This window comes from Sinohyriopsis cumingii, chromosome 1 (genome assembly GCF_028554795.1).
Source record: "Sinohyriopsis cumingii isolate HCF-2022 chromosome 1, ASM2855479v2, whole genome shotgun sequence".
NCBI lineage: Eukaryota > Metazoa > Mollusca > Bivalvia > Unionida > Unionidae > Sinohyriopsis > Sinohyriopsis cumingii.
Genome location: NC_142961.1, coordinates 10,329,851 through 10,356,185, shown reverse-complemented (window position 1 = coordinate 10,356,185; position 26,335 = coordinate 10,329,851). Strand labels below are relative to the sequence as shown.

The 26,335-nt window shown below is 34.9% G+C and overlaps 1 protein-coding gene across 1 annotated transcript in view; it reads left to right on the top strand.

Moving 5' to 3' along the window:
• The window catches only part of LOC149806407 (radial spoke head 10 homolog B-like), a 69,338-nt gene extending 45,970 nt beyond the window's left edge, over positions 1-23,368 (top strand). The window contains exons 17-20 of the mRNA XM_089952890.1: positions 2,564-2,701; positions 11,231-11,315; positions 15,965-16,132; positions 19,132-23,368. Coding sequence (XP_089809016.1) covers positions 2,564-2,701; positions 11,231-11,315; positions 15,965-16,132; positions 19,132-19,412 — 672 coding nt within the window. The 3' untranslated portion in view covers positions 19,413-23,368. The remainder of the gene's footprint in view (positions 1-2,563; positions 2,702-11,230; positions 11,316-15,964; positions 16,133-19,131) is intronic.
• Positions 23,369-26,335: the final 2,967 nt, after the last annotated feature.

Here is a 26,335-nt window from a genome sequence, read left to right as displayed (position 1 = left end):
CTGGTCCTTTGATGGCTCTACAGCTGGGTCACCTTAGTCACTCTTGACATTCCGGACGCTAGACATTAGACGCTCCGGCACCTTAAACGCTCTGGACACACGGACGTTTCTACACTCTGACAACACCGGACACCCCGGATATTCCTACCATCAAAAACTCAGCTGAAAATATACCCGATACAGTGTACTAAACTTGATACAGACATAACGTAAGGACGTTATACATGGTAAGTTAAAAAGATTATATTATAATGGCAATTACAAAACAGAGGTTCAATAGTAAACCTAACCCTGCTTGATAAGACACTAGTAAACAATTCTTTTTTAAAAAATGTAGCTTTACATTACCAATATAAGTCCTGCACTACGTCGCAACAAGAATAAAAAATGCACATATTATGGTATGTAAAGAAAACTATAACAAACATGCAAAGGCAAATATGGTAATACACTAGTTATCACTTAAAACCCAAAACATTACCTACCCCTACAGCTGGAGTTGTGCGAATCCTTTAAGCAGGCCGCTTGCTGACAAAACCATTAGTATTGTAAAGGTCCTTTACATGTAGTAACGTATTTATACCTTTAGAATTTTCGTTATTCTTTATCAAAGGCACCTTGCACGTGTGGCACAGGACGAATCGTACTCACGATTTCGAAATACATAGACCATATTATAATCACCCTCGGGTATCGTTGTACAGAGAAAAAGAAACAAAACCCGAGTACATGTATTTAATTAACAACATTTACACCATTCCGTGACAGTTATGACCTGAAGATGCACATGTTGACAAACCACATTACTCTTGCAGTTTCTGTTAGAGTTCTTACAGTTTTTTTCTTTGAACAGAATGCATTGTATTAGTTCAGAGTGCTGTAATGATGTGACAATTCTGATAAATAGCTGATGCAAGAAACCTCATTGACAAGAATCGTTATTGAACACTAGAATTTTTAAAAATCTAGAAGGCATAGAAATTATGGAATGAGTAACAGAAAGCTACATGTCGGATAGGATGCTGGACAAAAGACATTTCAGCATAAATTGACACACTGACAGTAAATAGAACTAATTACATCTATCAGTCTTTACTGATTTATGCCATAATTGTGAACCTCATTTCAAATCTAGCTTTATTGTTAACCTGTTCTGTTAGCTTGCAGTGCAGGATAAAGAAAAATCCCCACTTTATCACAAAAAAAAAATGTTTTTTTTTTAATATGCAAAAACCATTTTAAATCATCAGTTCTAGACCTAAGATTTACCACCAATAATTTTCTAAACAAATATATATGTATTTACTGACCCAGTCCCATGGGAGTTGAGAAGGGAATTGAAAACATTTCACTTTAAATGCTTGAATGGACATAAGTAATGTCTTTAAAGAGTGCTCTCTGTATCAAAGTTGAAATGATTGATTGATTGATGTATGTGTGTGTGTGTGTCTGTATGTACACATGCTGAAGATAGTAAAGATGAGATTGTAATTTTCATTGAATAAAGTTGGCTTGTTTCATAGAAACTTTGACCAAGATTTTTGTACTTCTTTAAGTTGCAGACAGACAAGATGAATCCTTTAATTTATGAAAGGGTGTTAATGAAACTTAAGATTTGTTTTATAATGTATTCAGTCAAATTTCTCACAACTTTATTCCCTCCCAAACAGTGGCAATCACAGTCACAGACCTAATTTGATTTAATTTTGACCTAACACAAAAATTAGAATAAGGAATGCATCATAATGCAACCATAATCACCAAATATTTAAATATAAAATGCAGAGTAAATAATTTGAAAAAGTTGCTAGGCCTCAGTGTAATAAGTATCTATGGATTATATTGGATTATTACTATTGATTTATCTCACTAAAAACACAAATGTTAATACAGACAATGACAGTTATCCATGTCAACAACACTTTTATGACCCATGTTTATGAATGAGTCAATAACAGTGAGAATAGGAGAAACAGGTTGGTTTATGTGATTACTTTAAGGGGCAGTGGATTAAAATATAAACCAGCTATCAGCATATGAAGTGGTATGCACATACATGGTGTTTTGTTCAACTACCATATATTACCTCAAAATGGTAAGAACAGGTTTCTAGTATTTTGATCCAATTTAGTTCCTAGACGTGCCAGAGAATCATTTTAGATAGTGGCAGAAATGTTGTGTCCCAAATTAAGCACTATTTGTTTGCACAAAAAAATAAATTTACGAATTCTTCATTGTCTGTAATGTTTTGTACCTGTTTTATATAAACAAATTTGGGTATACACATAGTTATAAATAGGTAATAATAACTAGATAAGAATTAATTATGCTTTTATCAGGTACCTCAAAATTTGCAGAATTTGAAAAGTTCTCTGTATAAATAGAGGACAAAATAATAATTATTAATGTTTGGATTATTAATGTTTGGAATTGATGGTATATGAAATATTAGAGGATATGAAAAATTACAAAAAATTACCCATTATATATGGCTGCAGTCATAACAGATTTATATCAAGTTTGACTTTATTAAAACCATTTACAACCTAGTTTTGTTTTACAGGCAGGTCTGGATGAGCAGTCAGTACCCCACGGAAGCCCCCGAGATGGAAGTCCTGAGACAGGTTCCCCAGGGAGGGCTGCCTCCTCTGCAGGGGGAACCACTAAAACTGGAGGGAATGGATCTTCCAAAGTCCATGAGGTTAATATTTTTTTTTAATAATCTAGCTTATACTTGAAGGTAGAGGACTATTTCAAAAATTTATTGTTGAAACATCATTGATTTTTTAAAATATTGTAAGTTTGCAAAATATGTTGCATACAGATTATGTTCTGCTTAAAAATTTCTGAATCTCAGCTGTTATATAAATTGTATTTTATCATATAACATGCTGGAAAAAATGTAATTGAATAACAGAATTTGTGAGTTTTAGAAAAGTGGGCCCTATTGTCAACATTTAGCGTTAGAATTTTTTGTTATTTTTGTTAAGGCTGTATTAGACTTTTGTGTGTTTTCCATTTGTAAAGTAAAAAATATTACATTTTGTAACAAAACCCAGGCAATTGAATAACACCTTGTGTGTGTGTGTTTGTGTGTGTGTGTTTAAGTGAGCAAATGTATGTAAATGTCAGATTGAAAATCAATTTACGGTAAATTGCCATACACAAGGTCAGGCTGATATGGAAGGGAACACTGTATTAAATTTGTCAAAGCCAGATTTTTTTAAATACTTTGCATAGACAAGTGTTGTGAAATTCTTTTTCAGAACATGATACTGATTAAGAAAAATGAATTGCAATATATCTAATACATGTGTATGACTTACATTTTTAGTTAACAATATACTCCACACATCAGTGATGCATGACACATTTTTCATTTTTTAATAGTTGTCTTGCACCTTTCATAATAGAAAGAATCAGTGCAGTAGACAAAAACAACTTTATTTCCTCGATGTAAACAGCAATAATTTTTGTATGCCCTCCCGATATCTATATACATAGTGTTACATGTACCATATCTGTTCCATCACATTACATTTATCAAAAATTTCATTTTCACTCAATACATTTTGAAGGACTGTTTGGCCTTATGTATATGTTATTGGATATACTGGTGATCAAATTAGTGTCCAAATAAAGAGTTGTTGCTAATATTTCTGTCAGTCTACTGGGATCTTGGGAAATTATAGACTTTCTTTTTCTTTATTCTATATCCATGTATTGGTAACTTATAACCTTTCTGTCCCCCTTATCTATTGCACACTGAAGCTCCAATGCAGATTTTCATTAATGTATTCTGACTGTCCCTACATCTTGGATGTTGCAGCTTTTTTCCTATAGTCTTTCTTAATATATGTCATTTGTTTAATGTCTGAGAGACATCTTCATTGGTCAGTAACTTATGCAGGAGGTAAACGTTTTTAATAATTAAGATGTTAAAACCGTTAGTTTATTATGGTATACCATTATTTAATCTCTGATATACAATTAATTAATCTCTGATCTATATAGTCCTGCATTTGCCCTGCATCCATCACCACTCCTAACTTAGCCATTTATTGATAATTGGAACACATCAGCTAATAATGTCACTGAGCCATTGCATGAAATTCTTAGTAACTTTCTTTGATTTGTGTTGAACCCAGGAAGCAGCAATGAAATATTCTTAGAAATTTTTGACACTAACGGAATCCTAGTAGTATGTAGATAATCGGATTAAATTTTCAGGCCATTATTATATAAATTGTTCTATTTAGTTTTACCGAGTTCTTACTTTCTTGGGACTTGTTAATAATTGTTTTATATAAAAGCTATTGAACTATTGAAATGGAAGACTGGATAATGAAGTGGCCTACCAAAATTAGATCTAATGCCTATTTATTTTGAATCTTCATTCAAGTAAAGCTGTTGTTGAAAATACATGCATAAAACATTGCACATATTTTATTCTCTGTAATTTTCTCTTATTTAAGACTCACCCACAGTTGTAATCCATCTGACTGAATAATCTACATAAAACAAGGATAAATACAGGCTTATATTTAAGATTTACCCATAGTTATATTCCATCTGGGTGAATAATCTACATAACATAGATAAATACAAGCATTTTTTTTTTAAAGATTTACCCTCTGTTCTAATCCAACTGAATGAATAATTTACATAAAACAGATAAATTCAAGCTTTTAGACTTATAATTATAAGGTAGGAAATGTTAATTTTAAAATGTTAATTCTTGCCTACATTAGTCATGTAGACAAACTTAAAATGCTTTCAAAAATTTAGATAAATTCATTGAGTTTTTATTTATTTCCTGTGGAGACAAATTCCTGAAGCTTCACCAAATTTGGCCAAATACAAAAATAGGTGTTTATGTAAGTGATACAAAATGGTGACAGACAAGCAAATAGTGAAAGTCATCCCCAAGTTTTGCCCTTTTATACAGGTTACACATCCTTATGTTATATATTTTCCATGTGTCCTGAATCAACAGGTACTTTATCGTTACAAGTCCTAAATTTCAGCTGAGGAATGTAGATTATTTCTGGTAGTGATAATATGTATTCTTCAAAATTCAAGTTTTGTTTTAAAATGTAACAAAATTTCTTCCCATAGAGAATTTACATACTTTCACATTCCATTCTTGTATGTTCATATTATACAGTGTATTTACAACACTTGCTTTGGAAGCTATAGGGTTATTGATTGAACTTTGGTACAAAAAGGCCATGTCAACTGATATCAACCAAAATGTTTTAATGCAAGAAACCCATTTATAATTATAACAACTGAATTGATACACATGATTTTGTATAAAGTATTAGAGATTTTAGAGATGTTTTGGTGTTTATTACTGAAACACACACAAAGAGCCAGTTAAATGATATGTATATTGTTATGACTCTCTGGTCTTAAACTAAGTAATAGAAAAAGCAAAACCAGTAACATTTATAAAATTCAACTAACAATTTAATTTTCTAATTTATAAAATAAAAATTTCAAAAGAACTTAGAGAGTTGTGAATTAAATCCCAAATAATTCAAACCTTCTATCACAAGTCCAAATGTATAGAATATTCCAAATGAATTCCAAAGTCTTGAATGTGCTGATATACCAATGGTCTTGAATGTGCTGATGTATCAATAGTTTTTGTTTTACTGCAATGATCCAGAATGTCTTTGAATGAATTTACAATAATCAACTGAACACAATAAATTGATTCCACAAAGAAAAGACACAATAAGAGGACAATAATGTGAGTCATTTTCCCATGAAATTCATAAACAAGTTCTCTTTCTTGAACCTTCTGAGGTCAAATGGCCATGTAAACATATTTACAAATATTATCATAAAGTTCAACCCACAATCATGGACAAAAGTTAGCTATGTAATAAGTTGTTTACAAACGACCTTTACAATCTGCAATCACGGACAAAAGTTAAACACACAGTATAGGTATATATAATATATACACACTAATATAGCCCAGTATTAAAGCTGACATAACTGAATTTGGACAAAACTACTAAATAAACATTGTGTCAGTCAAGTATCCTGACACATGCATGATTTTGCTATGTCATTAATCCCAAAATTGTTGAATAATACAGGTCCAGCTTTATGAAAACCATAAATAATTTGGTATTTATGAGGTCAGTTCATGAAAATTATGCAAATCTTGACAGTGGCAAATATGCACATTTAAATTCCCATGAAAATGACTTACTTTATAAAACCATGAAACTTGATACTAATGAAAATAAATGAAATAATGGTACATTCCACCTTCAGTTAATACTAACCTGTTATCCTGCATTCTGCTAATCTACAGGAACAATCATAACCAATAGCCATGACTGTGCATTGCACTGAAATGGAATACTGAATGCATATTGACCAGGATCATATCCATTAGCCATGACAGTGCATTTGCACTGAAATAGAATACTGAATGCAGATTGACCAGGATCATATCCAATAGCCATGACAGTGCATTGCACTGAAATGGAATACTGAATGCAGATTGACCAGGATCATATCCAATAGCCATGAAAATGCATTGCACTGAAATGGAATACTGAATGCAGATTGACCAGGATCATATCCAATAGCCATGAAAATGCATTGCACTGAAATGGAATACTGAATGCAGATTGACCAGGATCATATTCAATAGCCATGAAAATGCATTGCACTGAAATGGAATACTGAATGCAGATTGACCAGGATCATATCCAATAGCCATGAAAATGCATTGCACTGAAATGGAATACTGAATGCAGATTGACCAGGATCATATCCAATAGCCATGAAAATGCATTGCACTGAAATGGAATACTGAATGCAGAGTGACCATGACCATATCCAATAGCCATGACAGTGCATTTGGTGGCGCTATACAGTTTCGCATTTTGCATAGTTTTAAGATTTTAAAGAAAAAGAATTTCCCTGGCTTTCCTCACTGGTTATACTGGCTATTTAAAAAAGACCTTGTATATCTTAGGTATAATTAAAAGAACCTTTAATTCCCTTTATTTTGATGTATGATTGATGGGTGTACTATGGGTTATAGAGTATACAGCTTGGCCTTACTTCAAATGTGAACCTTTCAAAAAAGTGCTAGCTCTACTTGGTCATTTTCACTTCCTGAACTTCAGAGGTAAATTGTATAAAAAAGAGCTGATAACTTTTTTTTACATTTTACATATTTGGTAATTCATTCATTGCACTTTCAGAAGCTGGTATTGTCTAGTCTGGCAAAATTCATTTTCCCTATTTTAATAGCTGCTATGTATAGTGTACTTTAGACTAATTCAGGCTGATTTTTTATCACAAGGGAGCAGTCATTTTAGTTAGTAGTGTGCTTAAATCATGTAAAATTTCCAAAAGTACAATATCCAAAGAAATAGCATCCACATTACATTACTGTAGCATATAGGTATTCCAACATTCTCTCCATTGTGCATGTTTTAAATGCAAACTACTTCACCTTACATACGTCACTCTCTCTAAAGTACATATTAATTGGTGAGCGCCCCCATAAGAGAATATAGGTATTATTATTGTATGATTTAATTATGTTTATATGGCTGCAACATTTAAGTCACAAGCATCAAAACAATCCTTTTGAATAATTCTCCTGCCTTTCCTCCCACAGAACAGTATTTATGAGTGTCAGAGTCTCTAACAAGTCCAGCCCCCCCATGATAAAAAGTGAGCTATTTTAAGAATGCACATTACATTTTGTAAACATAGCAACCAATGTTATGCTGAATGACAGGAACATGAACTAGCCAGAATTATTTCTGAGATATCAACAATGAATTTTACAATTTGAAAAGGGAGGTAACTCATCAGGTTCATAAAGGTCAAAGGTCAAAGTGTAAAATATTTGCCTATTGTTTAATATGGAAGAAGCAAATTCACTTTCTCATCATTTATTTTTTCATTTCATTACAAATAAATTAAAAAAAACATTTTCACCATATATTTCTGTCACTTATTGCAACAGTTTTAAATTTAAGTTGACTCTATTCCTATATTCTAAGACTTCTAATTTCCCACTGCTCACACAAACATGCCTCATGGCAAATTATGTAAGCCAGAGCAAAATGATCATAATTAGCTTATATTCATGCTTAACATCAATATGAATGTACCATTTTATTCAGAACATCATACATAATTATATGAAAATAAAAAAAATAATTGCAAACATTTTTATATTTGCTTTAAGGTGGCGCTATACAGTTTCGCATTTTGCATAGGGTTAAGATTTTAAAGAAAAAGAATTTCCCTGGCTTTCCGCACTGGTTATACTGGCTATTTAAAAAAGACCTTGTATATCTTAGGTATAATTAAAAGAACCTTTAATTCCCTTTATTTTGATGTATGATTGATGGGTGTACTATGGGTTATAGAGTATACAGCTTGGCCTTACTTCAAATGTGAACCTTTCAAAAACGTGCTAGCTCTACTTGGTCATTTTCACTTCCTGAACTTCAGAGGTAAATTGTATAAAAAAAAGAGCCGATAATTTTTTTACGTTTTACATATTTGGTAATTCATTCATTGCACTTTCAGAAGCTGGTATTGTCTAGTCTGGCAAAATTCATTTTCCCTATTTTAATAGCTGCTATGTATAGTGTACTTTAGACTAATTCAGGCTGATTTTTTATCACAACGGAGCAGTCATTTTAGTTAGCAGTGTACTTAAATCATGTAAAATTTCCAAAAGTACAATATCCAAAGAAATATCATCCACATTACATTACTGTAGCATATAGGTATGCCAACATTCTCTCCATTGTGCATGTTTTAAATGCAAACTACTTCACCTTACATACATCACTCTCTCTAAAGTACATATTAATTGGTGAGTGCCCCCTTTGCACTGAAATGGAATACTGAACGTATATTGACCAGGATCATATCCATTAGCCATGACAATGCATTGCACTTAAATGGAATACTGAATGCATATTGACCAGGATCATATTCAATAGCCATGACAGTGCATTGCACTGAAATGGAATACTGAATGCATATTGACCAGGATCATATCCAATAGCCATGACAGTGCATTTGCACTGAAATGGAATACTGAATGCATATTGACCAGGATCATATCCATTAGCCATGACAGTGCATTGCACTGAAATGGAATACTGAATGCATATTGACCAGGATCATATCCATTAGCCATGACAGTGCATTGCACTGAAATGGAATACTGAATGCATATTGACCAGGATCATATCTATTAGCCATGACAGCGCATTGCACTGAAATGGAATACTGAATGCATATTGACCAGGATCATATCTATTAGCCATGACAGCGCATTGCATTGAAATGAAATACTGAATGCATATTGACAAGGATCATATCTATTAGCCATGACAGCGCATTGCACTGAAATGGAATACTGAATGCAGATTGACCAGGATCATATCCATTAGCCATGACAGTGCATTGCACTGAAATGGAATACTGAATGCATATTGACCAGGATCATATCTATTAGCCATGACAGCGCATTGCACTGAAATGGAATACTGAATGCAGATTGACCAGGATCATATCCATTAGCCATGACAGTGCATTGCACTGAAATGGAATACTGAATGCATATTGACCAGGATCATATACATTAGCCATGACAGTGCATTTGCACTGAAATCGAATACTGAATGCTGATTGACCAGGATCATATCCAATAGCCATGAAAATGCATTGCACTGAAATGGAATACTGAATGCAGATTGACCAGGATCATATCCAATAGCCATGACAGTGCATTTGCACTGAAATCGAATACCGAATGCTGATTGACCAGGATCATATCCAATAGCCATGACAGCGCATTGCACTGAAATGGAATACTGCATGCAGAGTGACCATGACCATATCCAATAGCCATGACAATGCATTGCACTGAAATGGAATACTGAATGCAGAGTGACCAGGATAGAATGCAGTAGCAATGACAATGCATTGCACTGAAATGGAATACTGAATGCAGAGTGACCAGGATAGAATGCAGTAGCAATGACAATGCATTGCACTGAAATGGAATACTGAATGCAAGGTGACCATGATCATATCCAATAGCCATGACAGTGCATTGACTGACATGGAATACTGATTAAAGGGTGACCATGATCATATCCAATGGCCATGACAATGCATTGCACTGAAATGGAATACTGCATGCAGGGTGACCAGTATCATATCCAATGGCCATGACAGTGCATTGCACTGAAATGGAATACTGAATGTGGAGTGGTCAGGTCAGCTAAAATTGATGTCCTGTCATGATTACTTTCATGCTGATTTTTCTAATGAGTGAAAATATTCCAACATTTTTAGTTGATTCTTGATGTAAGCCATGGTTCAGTTTTAAACTTCACATACAAAAATAACAGTATTGTTATGCTGGTGGCTGCAATGTTTGATTAATAATAATATAAATTGATGTACAGTTTTTCACATTTATAAATATGTCAATATTATATTAATAATAATATTAATTGATATGCAGTTTTTCATATGTACAGATATTTCAGTATTAATAATTATATAAATTGATTTACAATTTTTTATTTGTATTAATTTAACAAGTAGAGAAATGATTTATGCATCAAATATTTTATTTCAATTTTCAACAATTTATGTTGCATACGTGAATTTCCACTACAATGAATTTGCACTTTGTGTTGCAAAATTGAATAAGCAATAACATAATTTATCTCCAGATAGGTGACATGTTTTTATTTTTTGAATATATATTACCATGTATACTTGTCTATAAGTCAAGTCCAACTGCAAACTGCACAAACCCAGATCTTAATAATGTATGGGCAGATCAAGGTCTGTGCAGTTTGTTAGGAGTAATCAGTAAAACAAACAAAATAGAACCTAATATGCAGTTGCATTATGCTATGACAGATCAAGATCTTTGTCGTTTGCAGTTTGAATTGACTTATAAGCAAGTATATATTGTAATAACATGATGTTTATATTTGGACTGAGAAGAAATCAAAGACTGAAAAATATGGGAAAACAGCAAGGAATATATTCAGTAATATACTTTATTTCTTGGTTGCATACACCAAACTATATTTCATGCCTGTCATAGGGCATAGAAACAATCATATAGCACCTTTGTTGTTACAGTCCAGAGGTCATAGATTCTTTCAACTTGAGCATTATATTATTATTTCAGAACCATCCCTCGGTGTCCAATTTGACAGCTGTAAACTCCGAGGGTGGACAGGGTGAAGCAAGTGGGCAATATGAGTCCAGCAAAGGTAGGGTAGTACTGGATGAAATCAATAGTAGAATGAAATACCCTGGTCCTTTTTACCAGTGAGAGGAAAAACACCTCAGAAATATTACAGAGGCTGTTATTGCACATGCAAATTATATACGACAGGTATATGCAACCTAAGGCCCATGACCTGGGTTTATCTAATTACATTTTCATCGCACAGGTATATTTTATCAATCACTACCTGGCCCAGCCCTGGAGGAAGTTGCATATGCCTGGTGTCCAAAATGACCTAACAGGATGTAACACATTATTCAAGAGGTCATCAAGGTTACAAATTGATTTAGATAATTTTTCCTGTTGGTTGAAACATTTGTAAGTTTCTCTTCATAGGTTTGATCTTATTAGAAAACTTTCTTTGTATCCTTTGCAAAAGAAGTTTAGGATGGGTGGGTGGGTGATTGGTTGGCTTAAGTTGCCAATTTTTGTATACAATTGATATGTTTGTATGGTATATCTGCCTCCTACAAATAATATTAAATATGTATAAAGAAGTTTTAAGTAACTCTTGTTTAATATGCAACATGTGGATAACTGATTGTACCAATAGTCTGAAGTTTTGTACTTTGCCCTCCACACTGTTGTCTAGCTGAGTGGATACCTGACTTATTTTCCCATAGCATGATATGGTACACAGCACGATGACTTTCTGTGACTGACTTGTTTTCCTATACCATGATAAAGGACATAGCATGATGACATTCTGTGACTGACTTGTTTGCTTATAGCATGTGGTACATAGCAAGATGGTATTCTGTGACTGAATTGTTTGCCTATAACATGATATGGTACACAGCACAATGACATTCTGTGGCAGACTTGTTTGCTTATAGCCTGACATAGGACATAGCAAGATGGTATTTTGTGACTGACTTGTTTGCCTGTAGTATGATAAGGTACATAGCATGATGGTATTCAGTGACTGACTTGTTTGCCTGTAGTATGATAAGGTACATATCATGATGGTATTCTGTGACTGACTTGTTTGCTTATAGCATGATATGGTACATAGCACGATGGTATTCTGTGATAGACTTGTTTGCCTGTAGTGTGATAAGGTACATATCATACTGGCATTCTGTGACAGACTTGTTTGCCTGTAGTATGAAGAGGTACATAGCATGATGGTATTCTCTGACTGACCTGTTTGTCTGTAGCATGATAAAGTACATATAATGATGGTATTCTGTGACTGACTTGTTTGCCTGTAGCATGATAAGGATCATAGCATGATGGTATTCTGTGACTGGCTTGTTTGCCTGTAGCATGATAAGGTACATAGCATGATGGTAATCTGTGACAAACTTGTTTGCCTGTAGCATGATAAGGTACATAGCATGATGGTAATCTGTGACAAACTTGTTAGCCTGTAGCATGATAAGGTACATAGCATGATGGTATTCTGTGACTGGCTTGTTTGCCTGTAGCATGATAAGGTACATAGCATGATGGTATTCTGTGACTGGCTTGTTTGCCTGTAGCATGATAAGGTACATAGCATGATGGTAATCTGTGACAAACTTGTTAGCCTGTAGCATGATAAGGTACATATCATGATGACATTCTGTGACTGACTTGTTTGCCTATAACATGATATGGTACATAGCACGATGGTATTCTGTGACTGACTTGTTGCCCATACATGATTTAGGTACATAGCATGATAGTATTCTGTGACTGGATAGTATCCTGTGACTGACTTGTTTGCCAGTTTCATGATATGGTATGGCTTTCTGTTGATCTTGATCATCATGCTGTGGTGGGAATTCACTGTAATTGGGCTTGTTACTACATCACTCACATAACACAAAAAACAAGATCCTAAATACTATCCTAAGGTACACCACAAGACACTGTCAAAGGTTTGGATTCTGTGCTGTTAACACTAACAGTTTGTTATCATTTGGTTAGATATTACTCCAACCAGCCAGCAGGTTTACTTCTAACTGAAACAATTATTTACACAATATATCAGGAATTAATGAGTTAGAAGCATTGGAAAGTTGAGCATGATCATAATAATGTAAAAATCTTTGGATGTCTGAATGTTAATATAAAATGTGTCTAACACATATTAGTGGATTAATTTCCCTAGAACCAGACTGTAAATCATAGAGAGCAAATTATGTTTAGTTAGAAAGTTTTCAAGTTAAATAGACAGCTCTATCTAGAATCTTGGACACAAAACTGAGTATACATAACAAGACTGTAACTGTTTGCATAAGTTCTGCTATCTTTTCTGTAAAGAGGTCAAACTTTAGCTAATTTCATTTCATCAGGCACAATACAATTTGATTAATATTTGTATCATAGCAAGCATTTGTGTCCCATAAAAGATTCGGCTTTGTTAGAGTAATATTTGTTAGAGTTATCTCCCCATTTTGTACAAATTGTATTTACACCCCATTTCTTGTGGGGGGTAATCCATATGCACTCACTGAATGACAGATCTAGTTTTATTAATATAATGAATTCCATTACTTTATCACAATGCTTTCAGTGCAGTACTATTTTACCTTGCCTACTTAAGTAATTGACCAAATTCTCTAGTGATTTCCCATTTTGACACTATCACTTCATCAGACTACTGTATTGGTGGATTTTTAGTAGAAAACCCCCAATATGTTCTAGTTATGGTAGAATAGCATCAGATGCATCACTGAAGCTGTACATTTGGCTGCCAATTTTTTTCTGTCATTATTGTTGAAATAAAATGCATGTCTGACTGAAGTTTTCTTTATATGGTGCTATTTTTATAATAGGCTTCCATCCTAGTAGGCAATAAATAAACTTTAAACATTTTTTAATACAACTTATCCTTGTACAGAGAATAAAAAAATGATTGTAAAGGTCAAAATAGCACATTGTGAATACTGATGAAGTTTTCAAATATCAAAACTATTGCAAATTTCCATGCCATATAAGAGAGTGTAAAATGGTCTGACAGTTTACACAGCAAGCTCAAGCATAGTAAACTTTAAATGATGTTCAAATATGTATCAAGGAACAGTGGTACAATCTGTCATGGTAACAGACACAACAGCTGAAACTGTGTACTAAAAGAAAGCTTGTATAATGTAGAATTTGTAGATATCAGTCATGGGGAAAAAAATGGCCAAAACATCCATTTATGCTGTTTTATAAGTCAAGTCCAACTGCAAACTACACAGACCCAGATCTGCCATCACTTAGTGCACCAGCAGGTCTAGGTCTAAGCAGTTTGTTAGGAGTAATAAGAACAAACAACGTAGACACTGATCTGCAGGTGCAATATGCTACAGCAGATCAGGATCTTTGTCGTTTGCAGTTTGACTCGACCTTTAAGTGAGTACATGTGGTATGCCTCCTTGTTTACATTCAGTGGAAGATTCTGATCTCATCCCTTGAGAGAGTATTGATATCATCAATATTATGACATCATAACCTACTTTTTTCTTTCTTTTCTAAAGGATGTGCATGTACATAAGGTCACTGGTTAACCAATCTTCTGGATAAAAAAATTAAGAAAATGAATATATTACTTTTGTAAAAATAGGCAAAGGCAGTGGCTTTGCCACACTAATGATTTTGGCATTTGCCATTTATCTTATATGCTATTTGGAAGAAGAAAAAAACTGGATGTTAAAGGGAGACATGAATTTGATTTTTTTTATCATGAATGACACCTCATATTGTGTAACTTAAGTTTAATTTCAGTGGATCCTCTTAGGAAAATCAGAAGTATTTCAGGGTCTTGCTTTAAATGTGTGGTCTAAGATTGTGTTAAATAGTCTTAATTGACATGGTTTTATTGTTAGTACTAAATTAATTTAACTAGATTTTTTAATTTGAGGTAAGTTTGGTTGATGAGAACCATTTGTATGATATTAAATGTTCGATTTGTTTGTGACTTTGTGTACAGGTGATCCCATTATGACAGTTTTGCATGTAACATATCTCTGTGTAAGGAAGACTTGTAATATTTCTCTGTGTAAGGCAGACTTGTAACATATATCAGTGTAAAGCAGACTTGTAACATATCTCAGTGTAAGGTGCACTTGTAACATACCTCAGTGTAGGGCAGACTTATAACTGTGTAAAGTAAACTTGAAATATATCTCTGTGTAAGGCAGACTCATAACATTTCTCTGTGTAGTGCAGACTTGTAACATATATCAGTGTAAAGCAGACATGTAACATACCTCAGTGTAGGGCAGACTTATAACTGTGTAAAGTAAAATTGAAATATATCTCTGTGTAAAGCAGACTTGTAACATTTCTCTGTGTAAGTCAGACTTGTAACATTTCTCTGTGTAAGGTGGACTTATACTACATGTACTTGCTTATAAGTCCAGTCCAACTGCAAACTGTACAGACTCAGACCTGCTTCTACATAATGCACTGGTATATTTTGGGTCCATGCAGTTCATTATGGGTAATTAGTAGAACATGCAGCACATTATGCATTGGCAGATCAGGGTTTATGTTGCTAGCAACTGGACTGAACTTACAGGCAAGTGCATGTGGTATATACTGTGTTATATTGTGTTATACTGTGTTATACTGTGCTATACTGTGTTATATTGTGTTATACTTTGTTCAGTCCCACAAACCACATTAGAATGACTGCAGTTTAAACTTAATTTTCAGATGTTCAGCAAACGGCAGATCACCATAAGAGTGGATCCTTTATCAGTAACCACACAAATGCTTCTGAGGACCATGTCCAGTTGATTCAAAGCTCAGTGTCTATTGGTGGCCACACATACCTTGGCAATGTAGAGGGGGAGGAGGAGGGTGGTGATGGAAGAACTTCAGGTAAAAATGCTTGCTAGTTATACAGTTTTAACATTAACTGATCACCTCTAATTTTTTGAAATTACAACATTTGAAAGAATATAATTGCAATGAATTTCATTCAGTTTCTAATATTGCAGAAGTTTTGGTCTTTATCAACACAGTGGTTATGTGATACATATGTTAGCAAGGAATATATACCCACCATCAGGGTCTACACAGCTTATTCAGCTTGTTATTTTAAAGTGAGCAGAGTGGACCCTGAATTCCTAGCATAGTATGCAATAACATATCTGAGTCTGTACTGTACACAGATGAGAATCATCCTCAGATAAATACTGAAATAACTGAAAATTGTTGAAATTTTGATACTACTCAAATATTTGGATTATCATAAAGAATGCCATGCTGATTTGAAGAACTGACAACAGTGGGTCATTATTCCCATGCTGATGACAACTAGTTATTATTCCCATACTAATAACAGTGGCTCATTATTCCTGTACTGACAACAATCAATAATTATTCCCATACTGACAACAACTGCTTATTATTCCCATACTAATAACAGTGGGTCATTATTCCCATACTAATAACAGTGGCTCATTATTCCTGTACTGACAACAATCAATAATTATTCCCATACTGACAACAACTGCTTATTATTCCCATACTAATAACAGTGCGTCATTATTCCCATGCTGACAACAGTGGGTCATTATTCCCATACTGACAACAGTGGGTCATTTTTCTCATACTGACAACAATGGATCATTACTCCCATACTGACAACAATGGGTTATTATTCCCATATTGACAACAATGGGTCGTTATTCCCATACTGACAACAGTGGGTCATTATTCCCATACTGACAACAATGGATCATTATTCCCATACTGACAACAATGGGTTGATATTCCCATACTGACAACAATGGGTCATTATTCTCGTACTGAAAACAATGTGTTGTTATTCCCATGCTGACAATACTGGGTTGTTATTCCCATGCTGAAAACAGTTGGTCGTTATTCCCATACTGACAACAGTGGGTCATTATTCCCATACTGACAACAGTGGGTCATTATTCCCATACTGACAACAGTGGGTCATTATTCCCATACTGACAACAGTGGGTTGATATTGACATACTAATGTGTCATTATTTCCATGCTGACAACAATGCGTCATTTTTCCCATATTGGCAACAATAGGTCATTGTTTCCATATTGATAACAGTGGGTCATTATTCCCATACTGACAACAGTGGGTCATTATTCCCATACTGACAACAATGGGTCGTTATTCCCATACTGACAACAACGGGTTGTTATTCCCACTGTCAATAATGGGTCATTATTCCCATACTGACAACAAAGGGTCATTATTCCCATGCTGACAACAATGGGTTGTTATTCCCATACTGATAAAATGGGTCATTATTCACATACTGACAACAATGGGTCATTATTCACATACTGACAACAATGGGTCATTATTCCCATACTGACAACAATGGATCATTATTCACATACTGACAACAATGGGTCGATATTCCCATACTGACAACAATGGGTCATTATTCCCATAGTGACAATACTGGTTTGTTATTCCCATACTGAAAACGGTTGTTATTCCCATACTGACATCAGTGGATCATTCTTCCCATGCAAAATGCTGAAAATAAACTTTGTTAAAAAACAATTAGGTATGTTGACAAATGAAAGGATATTGATCAGATAGATCAATCACACATTTTCTGATTTTATTAAAAACATTTGAGAGCTGATAAGCAAATCATATTTAATTGACAGGTATTTTTTTGAATTTGAAAATGGATGATAAAGTGGTGCCACCATTAGTCATGTCTGCAGTGTGCATGCTACCTAGTGTTCATTAATAAGGATACAATATTTTTAACATTCACAACTTTTTATGCCCAGCTGTAAATGTGGAAGGGTTGTCACCATTGGCTATCTGTCCTACCATCTGTCTGTCTGTCCATCACACCAAAAGTTTTGGACTAAATTCAGTATCTATTGTTGGCTACAATGACACAATTATGTCACTGTGACCCTTATTTCATACCTCATGAATTCTGTAATGTTATTTCACTGTGACCTTTATTTCACACCTCAATGAATTCAGTAATGTTGATGTCACTTTTATCTCATGCATCAATGAAGAATTCAGTAAAGTTATGTTGATGTAACCTTTATCTTTCACCTCATTGAATTCAGTAATGTTGCAGTGACCTTTATCTTACACCTCATTTAATTCAGTAGTTATGTTGCAGTGACCTTTATCTTACACCTCATTGAATTCAGTTGTTGTTGTTGTAGGGTTTAATGCCTTTTTTCAGCACACGATAGGCTATACATGGCGGCCAGTATTAATGGTGGAGGAAGAACCAGGGAAAACCCCGGAAATAACCACCGACCCACGAGAAGCTACTGGCAAGCTTTCTCACATACCCACATTGGCTGAATCGGAGACTCGAACCCACGCAGAGGTGAGATGGCAGTGATCCGTAACAGAGAGCGTGTTAGACCACTTGGCCACTCGGGGCCCCTTGAATTCAGTCAAGTTATGTTGCTGTGACCTTTATCTTACACCACATTGAATTCAGTAAAGTTATGTTGCTGTAATCTTTATGTCAGACCTCACTGACTTCTGTAATGTTGTTCAGTTAGGTCATTTTCATGGGTATTGTTGGCGGCTGTAATGCAGCTGGATTGTCGATGTAAAATGCTGAGTAAATCATCATCCCACTACAACTCATTTAGTATGGAAGATTTGAATGTTCCATTCATGCATTTCTATTTTAGCCTAAAATTAGTTCTTTGGTTTGATAAAAGCAGTTAAAATGTATCGTAATCTTCCAAAAATCATTCAGGCAACATATTTATTTAAACACATACATGGGTACTTAAGTTTTGGACTGAAGTACTTATAGGAACCAGACACTATGTGCATGTAACAATACAGGTAAATGCAGATTTTATTTGTCATCCCATTTCAGGTGATGAGGATGAGGAACCAGAAGAAGAATTAGATGAATGTAATCGGCAATTCAATTTCTGGACCCATCAGATCCATATATTCTTTGTAAGGAAATTTTTCCCAGCTGCAGAGAGAATGAACACCCTCAAGCAGGCTGTGGAGCGGAGAAAACTGGAGGAGGCCAAAATGCGGGCAATGGAGGAAATGGAGTCTTTTGAGGTCAATACAAGTGACCATACTATATCACAAGATCAACTTTCACAACCTCTAGCCCCAGCTGAGGAGAGAGCCCAAGCTTAATATGTACAAAGCAGTGCCAAAACTGAAATGCATTTTAAAAAAAGATTGAATTTTTGTATATTCTTTGGAGAGATGAAGGACTGATATATCAGATTTAATTAAATTTGTAAATTATTCCTTGATTATGTACTAAACTGCACTTATATTCCAAGAAAGGTTGCATTTTATAACATTATCAGATGAAGAATTCCACACTGAAGGTCTAATTGTAGATATAGCACTGAAGTTGTCATTCTTACATTAACACATTGTTTTACGAGAAAAATGTGTCTTAAAGGAAGAAAAAAAAAGAATTTTTGCTAAAGGAATTTTCTTTATTTCCATTTTTTTGGTTCCTGTACATATAGAGTATAACTGATACACATCCAATCATTTTGTTCTTAATTACACATATTTTTTTAAATCACTGATGTTACATTTATAAAATTGTAAATTATTTCAAAAAATGTTGTCTATAAATATCCTTATAATCATAAAGACAGAACTGGATGCAATGAAAATCTAACAGTGAAAATCATGATTATATGTATTGAAAAATTCAAAGGATGTAAGTAATGGAAAGTTTATGTAGTAGATATGCAGTTTTGATGCTGTGTTGCCTCTTGTATTCATTTTGCTATCTGCAAGAATTTACAAATGTGGTTTTACAGGTGAAGAATTTCTGTGATTTTATGAGAACAAAGATTTCAACCATTTGACAATTTGTCTTGTCTTGATACAAATATGTACAATTCCTGTGATCTCCACACAGGATCTAGGGATAAATTTGGCCAAGTAATATCAAATTAGACATAGACTTTCATTTTCTGTTCACACATTTCAATTTTAACACAAAATAATTATTTTCGTTTGATGAAAGTAGTTGAAATGGTTTGTAACAAGAAGTACAGAGGATGATAAAATTCTAAATACATGTCAGAAATATTTAATGTATCATTATGATTTAGTTTGGTCTTTTAAGGCATAGTGACTCATAAAGGTCATTTAGTTCCAAGACAGTTCGATTAAAGTGACTTTCCAAGGGACATAACATGGCAGTCAACCTGGGCTGATCCAATAAACTCACATGCTTTTGGCTGCAAGCCTGGGCTATTCCAATAAACTCACTTGCTTTTGGCTGCAAGCCTGGGCTGATGCAATAAACTGGCATACTTTTGGCTGCAAGCCTGGGCTGATCCAATAAACTGCCATGCTTTTGGCTGCAAGCCTGGGCTGATCCAATAAATTTGCATGTATTTTTACTTAAAATCTGACATGTTAACTATTTATTCAGAGAGCTAACTTCTTTTAGTAGCATTATTATAAGATTTTTAGGAAATCTAATGCAATTGCACATAAAATGAAAAATTACATCAGTAGCCAAAACTCTGTTGCTCCATGTGAATTAATTTGAGCATTCTTAGTTATCTGAACAACACTGTTGTATAAATATCTGATGCTGAAGATATTGTACAGTGATAAATGTGTTACTTAATATGCTCAACATCAATTCACAGGCTTGGACAGTTTCTTTTCTTGACATAAAACAGTCAAACAAACAGAAGGATAAACTCAGAGATGCTGCAAGGCCACGGGATCATGGGATTCTCACCAAAAAATCATTACTAATGCAACTTCTCAAAACCAAGGAAGAAAATGTCACACAAATTATTTGTGACTCCCGCAATCTGTTGTATTCAATGCATGCTGTTTTTGTTTTTGTTGTTTCATTTTTATTAAAGATAAAAATTAAAAATAACAGTCAAATTAAATTTTAGTCATTCATATTGCCAGTGATATCAATCAAACTATAGGTAGATTTAGTGTTTGAATACAAGCATTTGTATGATTGAAATCTGCTGTAGTTTTTGCAGAAACTATCGAGAGGTTCCAATAAAATTGTCTCCTAGATGGATATAACAAACTGATCCATTGATCAGCCATAAAAGAATTGTATATAGCTGCAAGTTTTATGAATGTCTGAACAGAAGATAATTGATTTCTTTATGGTAAGATCATCTACTACGGTCAGTGTTATTGAACAAGAGGAAAGCTCTTGTGTTTCGACATGAAATGAAGGTGTCGCACAAACCGATGACACAGAAATAGTTAGTACCTCGTCCACAGCATATAGAACCAGAGGCTGAGAAAAAGAAGATAAGGAACCAAAATTCCAAGACACATGGAAAGAAAGAGGGATGCTATGTTTTTTCTGAGAAGAGTATAAGAAACACAATCTATTCACTAACAAAAATGGTCACGCAGTTAACCTATGTTTGTCAGAGGCTGCAACCTTCGCATACAGCTCAATCCTGGACTAGATTTGGGATTATTCAGATACAAATGTGATCCTACAATAGAAATAACATAACAACATGAACAACTTGTGGAAAATTATGTTCGAATATCATTAAGATCAGATTTCTAATCTGTTTAAATTGGCCAAAATTGCAGTAGTTCTCTCATTACAAACAGCAGATTGTGAGGGGATTTCGTTCACAAAATAGAATTCACAGCTCTCTTAACATCAGCAACAGTGAATAATAAATGGATGAGGATTCAAATAGTGTTCATACTGAGCTCATCAGGTACTGTGTACCAGAACTAATCAAGATTGGTGCTATCTGGATTAAATTTGGAGGGGGTGGTTCTCCTAAAATTGACCATATATAAATTGAATGTATATTCATGTCCCTTTGAACTTAATTCCCTCAACTGATATGGTTTCCATTCCTTATTGAATTTTGTATCATTTTTTGGTTTTTTAGATTTTGTTGTTTTAGCATTGGGAGATCACAAACACACTGATATATCAACATATGTTAAATACCTATACCAAACCAACCGGTTTTATGCTACCAGTAGTGTCTTGAATCCTTTCCAAATCACTACTGATAACACATAGTCTAATCCAATTATTAATTTTAGGTTATTGTCTTTGGAATTAGCAATTAAAGTGCCATGTTCACAGTCATGTGATCACAGAAAGTCTTTACCAGAAATATACTACACTGGAAGCAAGGTGTAGAAAAAAGCTGAAAAAATGGTTGTTCTGAAATTTTTTAAAATGATAATTTGGAGTATCATCATGGGAGGAAACCCACCAAGTCACAAGGTTCACATGTATGAAGATAACTATAAATAATTTCTGACTGAAATGTTGCCTGCAGCTATAGTGATAGAGACATGGATATTGAATACTAGCCAGTTATAGGTAGAGAAGATACATTCTGCTGAGACTGCTCCAGGGGCCTAGTGGTTAAAGCATCCACCTCGAATGTGGGAGGTTGCAGGTTTGAACCCAGCTGAGTCATACCAAAGACATAAAAATGGTACTGACAGCTGCCTCACTAGGCACTCAGCATTAAGAGATTATCATAGCGATATGACTGAAAAACTGTTAAAGCTACGTTAAAAATCCAAATCACACAAACATACTCACTTTCTGTTGGTAATAATTCTATTGCCCCCAGTTATACCAATAGTAACAATGAAGATCCATGGGCAGTTAGGGGCAGCGAGGTTACATTCTACTAAGAAATAATTCTGTTGCCCACAGCTATGCAGACAGTAGCATTGATCATGAATAAGCAGTTAGAGGCAAAGGAAGGTACATTCTGTTGATTAATAAAGCTATGGAATTTTCAGTTTACGAATTTGAAAAAGTGTTTCAGCCATGTACAGATTAGTTTCATAGAATGTATGAATTCTACCAGACTAGGATGTATGTTCAAGCAATCCCTGGTGTTCAAGCCATGTGTCTGAGTTGCCAAGTTTCAGCTATTAATTACTCATTCAATGGTAAAATTTAAATATCCTGAGACCAGTGATTCAGAGTTATCACTCAGTTTATTTTCAAGGAGTTTATAAGGACTTTTACCAGTTTTCAAAAAGTATATTTCATTATGGAAATTGTAATTTTTCCAAATGTTACTTCGTTTTCTTCTTTTCAGGTAAAGTGTAATTTGAACCACCCAGTTTTGTTGTTTTATTCATTCATTATCCACATCTACCCAAACCTTAAAATAAAGTAAATAAAATAACAACAAGAGTGCTATGAACAGCACTGTATATGCCTGCCTTGTGTTTAATAATCCTCTACATAGACAAATTAAAGAGAAGAAACCATTTTTAGTTTTTAAGTCACAGGAAGGATGACATCAACAGGTTTCTTCCTGACAGCAAGTGCAAGCTGTTGACCAAGTCTGGTTAATATAGAACTATTTTCTTTTCCCATTCACAATAACCTTAACTTTCCAAGCTTTTGAGGTAAACATTATAGAGTTCTTCCTTACCACAAGTGCAAGCGATCCAAAAAGTTTAGTAACTGTAGATGGTGGATAACTTTAGTTATTTTGCAGAATAAATTGGTAATATACAGAAAGAAAACAGTATAGAAAGATGTGTCGACAAAACTGCAACATAATACAATCTGCATTATGGTATGCATATCAAAATATTACACCTTTTAAAAATAACCGTAAATCATTGGTGCACAGAATGCCATGCATCAGTGAACAATACAATGTGTTTCCTTTACACAGAATGTCATGCATCAGTGAACAATACAATGTGTTTCCTTTACACAGAATGCCGTGCATCAGTGAACAATACAATGTGATTTCTTTACACAGTAATGCTTCATTTGATGTATCGGCCATTCAATTACATTTCCCTGTCTTGTTTGCCCCCATCTGGAAACTCTCATGAAATTCCATTCAAGTTATCTCTAATGTGTCTCAAGTATATACTGAATAGCAGATGTCAAAGTTGGATGTTCAGATGCTTTTATATTCCCAATGAGGATCAAATCAATTAGATCTAGGTAAAAAAAAGATCCACCAAGAAATAAACAGTTGCAGTTAAGTGCGTTAGAGATTATTTAAGGGAAAAAGGATGACAAAATATGTATTCAAGGAGTATTCCTTTTGAACTGGATGTTGCCCTGAAAGAATTATATGCTTGTGTGTAAGAGAGAAGGTACACTCTTTCAAGTGGCCGAGTGGTTTAAAGCACTTACAGTTACGGATCACTGCCATCTCACCTCTGTCTGTGTGGTTTCAAGTCCCAGGCTCGTCTAATGTGGGTATGTGAGAAAGCTTTCAGGTAGCTTCTCGTGGGTCGGTGGTTATTTCCAGGGTTTTCCAAGGTTCTTCCTCTACCATTAATACTGGCCGCTATGTATAGCCTATCTTGTGCTGAAAAATGGCGTTAAACCCCATTACAACAACAACACTCTTTAAAAAAAACTGCATTGCAAAATATAAAGTAGGGATTAAAGTGGCATTTACAACAGAAGAAAAATATTGACTTTAATATTGGTTTTTAAAATATAATCATCCTGCACCATCCTGAACAGACTTGTCAATCATCTCTGAGGAACTGCTACCTGAATCACAATGTAAATTCTGTCCAGGCTGGAGCACAGTTGACATAATCTTACGTGAGGTAAATACTGGAGAAATGCATGGAACAAGACATGGATCTTTACACAGTGTTCAATGACCTCACCAAGACTAACACTGTAGTAGAGAAGTCCTGTGGTTTGTCCTTGGAAAGCTTGACTGCCCCAGAAAGCTCATCAACCATATCCAGTTGTTCCTTGACTACATGACTAAATGACAGGAGTGGTTTTGGCCAAAAGGGAGTACACAGAGTACGATGGCATCTCGATCATAGTGAAGCAGGGCTGTGTGGTCACACATGTGCTGTTCACCCACTTCTTCGCCCAAGTCATATTCCATGCAGTGAAGGACCTAGACATTGGAGTCTACATCATGTATCGCCTTGATGGATCCATGTTTTACTTGCATTGGCTCTTTGCAAGAACAAAGACAATGGAAAGACTACTTTTCAAAGCTCTGTTTGCAGATGACTGTGCACTTATGTCACACAAGGAAACCACCTACAGACCATTCTGAATAAGTTCTCTGAGGCATCCAGGCTGTTTGGTCTAACAATATGTCTGGATGAAACAGAGGTACTCCTTCAGCTGGCTTCTTACACCAACCGACCATCAGCATTGAGGGTAGACAGTTGAGGAACATGGAGAGCTTTACATACCTGGGCAGCAAAATGTCTTCAGATTGGTCTCTGGACAATGCAATCACAGTGAGGATCCGGAAAGAAAGTCAAAGCCCTAGGAAGACTTTGTGCCAGAGTCCTGCGGCAAAATGATATTCGGATGCCCACCAAAATCAAGGTCTATAAAGATGTATTCCATACCTCCCTGCTCTATTATTGTGAAACTGGACTGTATACCACTAGCTGCTCATTCACACAACAATTCCATGTGTGCTCACTACAGTAAGCCATCCACATCCAATGGCAAGACAGGATGTACAAATTAAAAGGTAGCTGTTCCTAGCATTGAGGTACTGCTGCTGAAAGTCTGGCTCAGATGGGATGGCCATGTCATTTGGATGGAGGAGACCAGAATACTGAGAGAGCTCTTCTATGTTGAGCTCAAGCAGGAAAAGTGGTAATAAAGACACCCTGGAAAAGGTACAAAGACCACCTTAAGTGTAACTGGAAATGGTGCAGAATCCAACCCAGCAAGATGGAAGCCTCACCGGTCTACTGGTGGAGGATGACTGCTGCCAATGCTTCACAGCCACAAGAGAAAAACAGCACATCACAGTATCCCAGATCATCACATCTGCAGACCTTTCATGCCCAACCAGCTTTGAGCTCAGAAGCCACATGTGTAGTCACCATGGGCTGTACAACTAGTGTCATCATCAGACATGATAGACAACTGAAGAAGAGTCACATTTTTGATAGAAACACTCCTTATGGCTTGCAATAGAAAGTATGGTTTGTGATAATGTTGTATTTGTCCTGAAGATGGAAAGAAAAGAATGTTAAAAGGCACCATGAAGGACATGGGAAGACCTTAATGTCTGTCAACATACTGATGAGCTGGATGAAAATCATAGCTCTTC